The 9,634-nt window shown below is 38.7% G+C and overlaps 1 protein-coding gene across 5 annotated transcripts; it reads left to right on the top strand.

Annotated features, from left to right (window-relative positions):
- The first annotated feature begins 7,852 nt into the window (after window positions 1–7,852).
- LOC122625608 lies at window positions 7,853–9,426 on the top strand. Of its 5 annotated transcripts, none has more exons than XR_006326623.1 (4): window positions 7,853–7,912; window positions 7,967–8,184; window positions 8,244–8,951; window positions 9,010–9,423. XR_006326623.1 is itself a non-coding variant. In XM_043805696.1 (4 exons), the coding sequence occupies exons 3-4, from the start codon at window positions 8,252–8,254 to the stop codon at window positions 9,297–9,299; spliced, it is 927 nt and encodes a 308-aa protein (XP_043661631.1). In that variant the 5' UTR covers window positions 7,853–7,912; window positions 7,967–8,184; window positions 8,244–8,251; the 3' UTR covers window positions 9,300–9,426. The 5 variants fall into 5 exon arrangements, 4 of the variants coding, with proteins under 4 accessions (XP_043661631.1, XP_043661628.1, XP_043661627.1 ...); XM_043805696.1 differs by having other exon boundaries at window positions 8,244–8,698; window positions 8,820–9,426; XM_043805693.1 differs by having other exon boundaries at window positions 7,967–8,071; window positions 8,229–8,728; window positions 8,820–9,425.
- Window positions 9,427–9,634: the final 208 nt, after the last annotated feature.

Here is a 9,634-nt window from a genome sequence, read left to right as displayed (position 1 = left end):
ACCATCAGCTAAGCAAGCGGAAGCTATCAATGACGAGTGCGATTCGCTCAAAAATAACTCTCGTAGTTCGGCAAGCTCGCCCTTTGCACCGACAAAGCTTGTAGCATTGTCACTCCATTGTCACTGATGAATCTTCTCAGCGCTGCGATGAAAGAATCCGTCGTGAGATCCTGGACAACTTCCAAATGAGCTGCCTTGGTGGAAAAGCAAACGAAGACGGCGATATAGCACTTATGAGGTGCCTTGCTTCTTCATTTTAAAACATCAGACGCATTTATTGATGACACTTGCAACGAACTTGCGGTCTCCAATCGGCCAGAACTTTTGCCGTAATGTGGCAGGCAACGCCTGCGGTCGTGCAGCAAATATTTATCATGATAATAAACAATGAGGGACGTGATGATCCTTTGGTAAAAGTATCGAATGCCTTGTACCGTAGTTCAAGGTTGCCTTCTGAAGCCTCCCACCGACTCAAAGAAACCCATCGGAACCGAGTATAGGCCTAAGCGAAACCAGCTTGCTTTTCTGTGGAACCGGCTTGCCCTGGCTAAGAAATCCACACTCTTTCACCAAGTGAACCTGCTGGATGCTCCTCGGAAAGAGAACAGTTCCTGAGTGTATCTCCTCCACTACGCGTTGCAACTTATCGAAAAAAGAGTAAAGGAGTTTTAAGTTCGATGAATTGTCTATGCAGACAGTTCCAATTAGAGCCGCAGAATGGCGCTCTGGAAAATGATTTACTGCATGCAACAGGGACGACGAGCTTTGCGAAAGAAATCGCCCGTTAGTTCAAAGGGAATGCTCTAGCAATTCTCTCGATGTACATCCTCGCGACACGACGTCTGCCGGGCTTAAGTTCGTCGATACGTTGAACTCCCTCGGAGGTTGCCGAATCCACGCCAATACAATAAACGAGTCTGTCCAGCAATGAAAGGCGCAATCGAAATCTTAGATAGATAATCTTAGATTTTATGACAATTGGGGTTATTAGACCAAGTGGATCATAGAATTTGGCTATTGTTGACAATGCAATCCGCTTGGTGGGTCGATGATTGGGCGGTATTTGATAAAAATTAAATAGAAGCTGATCTAAAGCTGGAAACCTGTCTAATCCCAATGCATTGTCGATGTCCAAACTGCTCCTTGTTGCAGTCAGTCCCTGCTTTCAGGGCTGCTGTCCCGGCCGAAGATTACATCATTCATATAGAAATCTCTATGAAGAATTTTTCTCCAACTGGAAATAATTTCTCCTCATCATATAAGAGCTGATGCATGGCACCTATAGCCAAGAAGCCAGCTGGCTTGGTTCCATAAGTCACAGTGTTTAATTTAAAAACTCTCAACTCATTCTTGGAGCTTTCTCAAACGATACAGTGCAATAAGTAATCCGGGTACGAAACACGCACTAGTTAACTCCCCATAGGTTCGAGAGTGTGGAAAATAATACGTCCGTTGGAGTTGACTTGGACCTTCTGAGTGATCTTTATATTTATTTTATAGTTCTTTACCACTTGGTTTATTACATTGTGCTTATACTAATATGCTGATCGTGACGAAAAGTGGAATATGCGCGGATGCGATTCTGCCAATCTTGCCAATACCTTAATTTTTAATGGGATAAATGCCTTTCACTGTGATCCTCACACGCTGGCATTAATTCAAAACGAAGTGTTTCGAAGACTACAGTCCTAATTAAAGGGAGGGTGGTCCACAAGGACAACCTCAAATAATCCATGCAAAACACGGTCGATGTTGCCTCGGAACGTTTATCATTTTATTCATAACGACTTGGCATAAGTTCCTAATATTCTTTAATTAATTATACATTTTAACTTTACTTCACTTGGTGGTGGGCAACACTATTCCTAATCCCATATGCGAAGACTTCTGAGCCTTGACATCGCTCATGTCCGTGACATTCTCCACTCACTAGGCGTTCATCACAGAGTAGATAGGAACCTAGACTTCTTGGGTGCTACTTTAAAGATTGCCGCTGGGACACCTGATGCTGCGGACTTTGAGAGAATTAAATTCACAGAAGCGCAGTTACTAAATAATAACAATAGATAGGTGGATATCAATAGTAAAACGCAAAATCAATTAATGAACTCACTAATACAGTTAAAATATCCAAAAACACACAAATAGATTCAAGTCACTAGTTCGAGCTGTTATTGACTCGAGCTAGAAATATTATTATGGAATTGCAAAATCGTATGCTTGCTATGTTGGAATGTTTGGATCAAGGAGTCCACCAATACTCCTACCAAAGATATTTTGTCCGTTGCATCCGTAAAGGTTTTACAGTCTCCTAACATTTCTGCTGATAAAGAATATAGGAAGACCATTTTGAGAAAGTACTGCCCCAAGGTTACTGGCATCTGTGGTTAAAGTGCTTTTTTTTCGAAATCGGATAGTTGGAGAATACGGTTCTAGTTATTAAAGCTTTAAGTTTTTTGAATGTATGTAGTAGTCAAGATTTTGTGCATCTGTCTTTGCTCCTTTTTGATTTGGCTATGTCTGCGTAATTTGGGATTAATATACGATAATACTGCTAAATACAAGGAAAGCTCCGATTTCTTTAACCTTTTTTGGAATTAGATATGAATTTATCCATTAGGGGTTACGATGTAACCAAGAAAACTAGGTTCTTTATTTAAAAATTCACATTTATCCTTTTGCAATTTTAAATTTACTTCTGCAAGTTTTTAAAAAAACTAGTTGTTATGAAGTGTTCGGTAAAAGATGTGAAAAAATTATAATAGCATCCAGATAGACTTTTTTTTTTATATAACAGTATCGGTTATGTAGATTCCCTAGAGAATCTTATATTTGATATCTATGGTCATCAGAGGATTCCTTTAGGGAATCCGGAAGGGCAGGTCAAGTGGATGGTATCTTCGGAGTCTTCTGCGCTGTAGGCTGTTGTCAAGAAGGCTAATTGCTAGATGGTTCTGGTGGTTCTCCAGCTTTTCCAGGTACCTACTACTAGCTTTCCTGGATTCCTCAGCAACACTTTGCATTTTGAGGTCCCTTTTGATCGTTGTGTTTCTCACGAAGTAAGGACAGTTGAGGATAAATCGCAGGATGCGGCATTCTGCTCTTTGTAACCTTTTGATGTTTGTATGGGAGGCAGTGCCAATACCATATGTCCAAGCCGGATTTGTAGAGCAGTAGCTTGTTTCTAATGGGTAGCTTGCTTCGTCTGCCCAGGAGCCAGGTCATTGAGCGGCATTTGTTCCCCATGAGCTTTACTTTCTCCCCTATGTGATCCTTCCACGTGAGACTAAACAGTGTTTGTTAAGCAACGGTCGAAGGATATCACCTTTGAAAAGTAGCAGGTGCATTCCTATGGCCAAATGGCATTCGAAGGTATTCGTAATGACTGCCTTTGGTGGAAAATGGAAATTTAGTTATTGATTTTGGGTCTATTTCTATAGTTGTGAAATATTGACATTTTCTAATTTGTCAATCGGGTATCGGGTTTCTGTCGGAAATAGTTATTTCATTGAGTTTGATTCGTGACCTGCATTTTTTAATTGGTTCTAGTGTCTTTTGGATATAAAAAGTTTGATTTCTTCCTGATTCTGAAGTAATTAAGTTGTATGCTTTGTCAAAAGTGTAACTGTGCTTTTTTTGTAATTTATAAATTTTTGTACATTTTCCAATAATTTTCTGCTAACTATTGTTTGGTCAATTAATTTTTTTCCTAATTAATCCCTGATTAAGCATTTCCTGTACTTGGTGCTCGAGTTCAGTTTCGTGAGTTTGAGCAAGTGGGTACTGTCTTAAATAAATTGGGGAGTTACATGTTATATTTAGTACGTGCTTAATGGTATTTGTATATGCTTGTTTGTATCCTTCTATATTGAAGATTATATTTTTTGTATTGGATATCGTAATTATTCGAAAAATTGTGTACAAAAAAAGGTTCCTTTGTTTTAAAAAACTGTTGCTGGTTAACATAATGAAGTTGTTCAATAGTAAAACTTCACATCTAGTATTCTGAATAGTAAAACAACATATATTTTTATTATGCATAATATTTTCATGTATTCGTGTTGTCACGGGGACTGTTTATCAAAGATTTTCGTTTGCTCCTTTTTTGGCCCTTCATTAATGATTTTGGTCATAATACTCTTGTTCATAATAATTTTGTTGAAAATGTTCGTATTCATGCAATATAATATTCTCCTTGAAATCTCAATTCATCAATAGACATTTTGGTTTGTTCACTGTCCGATGGTCTTAGTCGTTTGGTAATCGGGTAGTTAGTGTTAATAGATGTGGAGGGTTGTTGAAATTGAGGGAATGTAATTCCTCTAAAAAGTTCTTTTTGAGTTTTATAGGAATGGAAAATGGACTTTTGTGAATAATTGGTTGAGTGTTCATGTATGGGTTGGGACTGAAATAATTTGGTAGGTGCAACATAGGTTGGATGTTGGCATCTGCTGTGTATTGCTGGGTCTAAATGATTGCATGTATTGATTGAAATAAGGTCGGAAGGATTAAGGATATTGTTAGTAACTTGATGGATATTAATTTTGGGTATTAGTATTAAATTTGTGTGATTTAGATTAGGATTTGAGGTTTTATTACGTTTTCCTAATTTTTATTTATTTCAAAATTAATATTTTCTTTATAAATTCCATCAAAATTTGACGTCGTCTTTCTCTTTTTTCAGATTTTGTTTGAAAGGTGTTTGCCTGAAGTATTCCAGATCGGTGTTTGGGGTTTGAATTCAGCGACTAGACTTGATTCGAGGGTAGGCCAATGTTCGAAGTTCGGAAGTCCCAGAAATCGTGTGACGTGTCCGTCCAAGATCCTTTCGATGGCTCCAAGTACGACCTTCTGTTGCCGCACATTATTAGTTTGAATTAGTAATGTCGAGATCTTAGAGTGGGCGAGCCACGTCCACATACCACCAAAAACTGTTAGTGTGGAAATTTCTCCTTTGTACTTTCACTAGTTGAGTAACGGGTATCAGATAGTATAGCGTTCTTTATTGTTTTTTTTTAAATATATATATATTTTTTTTTAATTCCTGTTACGTCGGCGTATTAGTGACCGTGTCCTGGATAAGGACTACTGCCGAGGGAGAGGCATCCGATGTTCAGGCACCTGGTTGCCAGTGTATGCTCGCCGATTTGGGATCGTGGGATCTTGGTAAGCCTCTCACCTCTAACAACATAACGAGAATAAACATTAGAAATGCCTGTAAAAGTTCGTACCGTTCGTCAGTCAGCAGTCCTCACTGCCCCACAAGCTAAGCTGTAGCTTGATCGTAAAACGATTATTATATATATTTTATCCGATTCTCAGATTACTTAAAATCCGAAGTCACTGCTGTTACTTTGTCATTGCTGATATTCACAAAAAAAATGCACCATTCTTTGTTTATTTTTGTTCTGCTCTTATTTTATGGTTGGCGGTAGGCATGAGAGTTTTAATTAGGGGATTGTTATGTGCGCTACACTGTTCATATCTACTGAGCAGACTCCGTTTTTCGCGCTATACTCTATTGTGGGTGGATACAATCCTGCTGCACTGATCGCTTGTAGATCCTTCCTAATTTCATTATTGCCAGCAACACTAACAACATTGCGATGAGATCAAGGGTACGCCTGGGATCTCGTCTTTGTGGTCGATGACTTCCACGGTGTTGATCACATTGGCGGTATTGTCGGATGCCTTGGACTCCTTGCCGCCCATTTTTGAGACTCCTTTTATAACTCTTTGAATTGTAGTTCTTCCTTTTGCCGACCCTTTATCCTTCCAGTCCAAGACCTGGTATCCTGGGATTTTGTGAAGGATAGGATCTTCGCTTCTCTCGAGACTTTACTTGGGACCGAATTCCTTGGCTCTTAAGACAATCCTCACCCGAGTATGACCCCGCCCGAGAATAAACCTCCCGAGAATAGAACTCCCGAGAACGTCTTCCCGAGGACTAAAGACTTTAACGGGTGGCTGAGGTCTTCTTATACCGGTTTAGAGCTTTTTCTGGCCTACCTGGTAATCGGTCATATAGGCCAAGTGTTCCCACCTAGGAGTTATATTTCCATATTTTCCTTATTTTGGGAGTCAATACCCTTTTGGTCAACTGTGCCCGTTACTGGAGTAGAATTTCCCTGAGACCGATCTGGATCATCGTGTGGCTTCGACCAACTCCTGTAATCACGAGTACCATACTCTGCCGACTGCGCTACCCGGGCTATGTGTATAGAAAAATTCAATGCAGGAAAATGTTTGATTAATATTTTGTATATTTTTTATTTACTTATACATTTTTTTTCTTTATTAATCCCGTTCAACGTAGAGTAAAAAGGTATATTAGATTCATTGAAAAGTATGTAACAGGCAGAAGGAAGCGTTTCCGACCATATAAGGTATATATTTTTAGATCAAGATCAATAACCGAGTCGATCTGGACATGTCCGTCTGTTCGTCTGTTCGCCTGTTCGCCTGTCCGTCTACCTGTCCGTATCAACGTCGAACTCTCAGGAACAATAAAACCTAGAAAGTTGAGATTCAGCATGCAGACTCCAGAGACATAGACGCAGCGCAAGTTTATGGACTCATGTCGCCACGCCCATTCTAACGCAAACAATCGCCCAAAGCTGCCACGCCCTCACTTTTGTAAAATGTTTTTATATTTTAAAATTTTTTTATTAGTATTGTAAATCTCTATCGATATGCAGAAAAACTTGTATCCACCCTAACGCCCACAAACCGCCCAAAACTGCCACGCTCAAACTTTTGTAACATATTTTGATATTTTTTCATTTTTTTTAGTATTGTAAATCTCTATCGATCTACTGAAAAACTTTTTGCCACTCTAGAGCCCACAAACCGCCAAAAACTGCCACCCCCACACTTTTGAAATATGTTTTCATATTTTTTCAGATATTTGTTAGTCTTCTCCGTCGCACTTGCATTTGCTGAGAAGCGGGTATCAGATAGTATAATGAAATGAACGTTTTGCATTCGTTGGAAAGGTCTCGGGCTCCGTTAGGACAAGAGCAAAGAAAATTCTGGAAAATGTCAAAAGAAAAGCGGGATAACCGTTTTTTATATGCAGCGCCATTTCTAAAACATAGGATGTCATTCTTCTTTGCTCATTTCGTTTTATTTAATTCATGAGACCAACTTTATTTTGCTCATAAATAAATTGTAACAGCAGGCATTTGTTTTTAAGGTGCTAAGTTGAACTGTGTTAATTATGTGTATCGTGCATTTGAGGTTAAACTCACCACTTCCACCTTCTTCGACTTCCTCATCCTCCTTCTTCTTCATCAAAGATACACGAGCCGAACGCAATAAAGCAAGAAGACTAAAGCATCAACAATCACGCAGGTTTTCAGAAGAAGGAGGAACACGAAGAAGGAAGAAGAAGAATGTAGAGGAGAAGAAGAAAAAAAAGGATGAAGAAGAAGAAGGAAGAGGAGGAAGACGAAGAAGGAGAAGGAAGAAGAAGAAGGAAGAGGAGGAAGACGAAGAAGGAGAAGGAAGAAGAAAGACGAGGATTAAGAAGATGGAGGAGGAAGAAGGAGAAGAATTAAGAAGATGGAGGAGGAAGAAGGAGGATGAAGAAGAAGAAGGAATAAGGAGCATGAAGAAGTCAGAAGAAGGAGGAGGAAGAAGAAGGAAGAGGTGGAAGACGAAGGAGGAGGAGGAAGACGAAGAGGGATAAAACGGTGAATTTAACCTCAAATGCACGATCCACATCATTTACACAGTTCAACTTACCACTTAATTGAATCTAAAATTTTATTGATTTAAGCTGCAGCGCCATTTCTGAAATATAGGATGTCATTTTTTTCTGCTCAGTTAGTTCTAGAGTGCTATTCTCTTTAATTCAATTTGGTGCTTTTGGAAATCAAATTGGATATTTTATTTGGAAATCGTATTCCATGTAAGTATTTTTCATCATATATTAATAGTGTTTTTAAATTCAATTTTTTTTTAGATTCGTAATAAACCGCATTTGATAAACACGTGCTTTATTGAATTCTACGGTATGTGTTGTTGTTAGTGCGGTGTTTTATTTCTTCGCGGGCCAGGCGAACTTTTTTCTCGCCCCTAATTGTTCTTCTATATAGTTCTAGAGTACTATTCTATTTCATTCAATTTTGTGCTTTTGGAAATAAAATTGGATATTTTATTTGGAAATCTTATTCCATGTATGTAAGTATTTTGCATCATATATTTATAGTGTTAGTCGTGCCTTAAATTTCATCATACAGCAAATAAAATGCCGAATAGAACATTGCAATGTGAGGAAGAGCGTGCACAAATTAATGCAGATAGAAGAGATCGATATGCACGAAATCGAAACTCACCTAATCGATCTCTTGATAGGCAGCCACCTCGAAACCGGCCAGTGCGAGCGGGAGTTCGTGTTTTGCAGCAAACGCTCCTTGCTGCTTTTAATTACGATAGTGCCATTGATTACAGTGCATATGGCTGTATTGGTGGAATGACGGTGAGATGTGCACATTGTGGTGCAACCAAATTTCCAAATAAAACAGATGGCATGAGCTGTGCTAACGGCAAAGTGAAATTGCCAACATTTAATTCACCACCCGATCCACTACGTTCGCTGATTTTTGGAATGGTATCAACGTCGACACATTTTTTGTCTCATATTCAAGAATACAATGCATCATTTCAAATGACTTCTTTTGGTGCGACAAAAATTGTAAGAGACAATTTAATGCCGACGTTCAAGGTGATTAGTTCTTCTTCCTTCTTCTTCTTCTTCATCCTCCTTCTTCTTTCTCCTCCTTCTTCTTCTTCGTTCTTCGTCTCACATATTACAGATTCAGGGTCAGATTTACCACCGCGCTGGCTCATTATTACCATATCCTGATTCCGACCATCAATTCTTACAAATCTATTTCGTTGGAAATGAAAATCGCGAATTGGATCGGCGATGTACAATTGCTTCGAGGGTAAGGCGACAAATTGTTTCTGAGCTTCAAACATTTTTTCATCAACATAATGAATTAGTTCAAGTATTCAAAATCGCTCTCGATCGTATGCCATCGGATAATCACAAAATCATCATAAAAGCCGATAGAACACCCATCGGAGAGCATGCAAGTCGATTTAATGCACCGAAAACCGATGATGTGGCTATTGTAATTGTTGGGACCAGTTTCAATCTCGCGACATCGTGCTACATCGAAGAAATGAGCAATTACAGCGTGTTTCAGAGCTTCACCGCAGCTATGATGCATTACAATATCCATTATTGTACTGGAAAGGTGATGACGCCTAGAATATCAATATACCAATGATAGATCCACAAACCGGCAGAGTATAATATAAATTTAATATGCATTCATTTTAACACAAGAAGACATTTGAATTTTTTTAATAATGCATTCATTACAGCTCGTGACAAGAGTTCAAGAGTTGGCATTCCAAACTCTTTATTTGTATTCGCTCCAAATGGACAAACGAAAAATATAGTTTATCCAAATGTTTTGGATTGAAAATAACAATTTTTAAATAAAATAAATGACTTTCATATAACAAATTCTAGGAATTTTTCATTGAATTTTAAGACTGCATGCGGCGAAGCGCATAGGGCCCACTAGTATTGTATATAGTAGTAGGGCTGTTGCTTGTT

The sequence above is a fragment of the Drosophila teissieri genome, unplaced genomic scaffold (genome assembly GCF_016746235.2).
Source record: "Drosophila teissieri strain GT53w unplaced genomic scaffold, Prin_Dtei_1.1 Segkk14_quiver_pilon_scaf, whole genome shotgun sequence".
Classification (NCBI taxonomy): domain Eukaryota; kingdom Metazoa; phylum Arthropoda; class Insecta; order Diptera; family Drosophilidae; genus Drosophila; species Drosophila teissieri.
Note: the sequence above shows the minus strand (reverse complement) of the source record. Positions and strands in the feature narration are given on the sequence as shown.

What these genes read in the sequence shown, in the direction of transcription:
- LOC122625608 (XM_043805693.1), top strand. Translation starts at nt 8,252, where the DNA reads ATGCCGAATAGAACATTGCAATGTGAGGAAGAGCGTGCACAAATTAAT. An exon ending in ATTTAATGCCGACGTTCAAG is followed by an intron (nt 8,729 to 8,819) that starts GTGATTAGTTCT and finishes CACATATTACAG; the next exon opens with ATTCAGGGTCAGATTTACCA.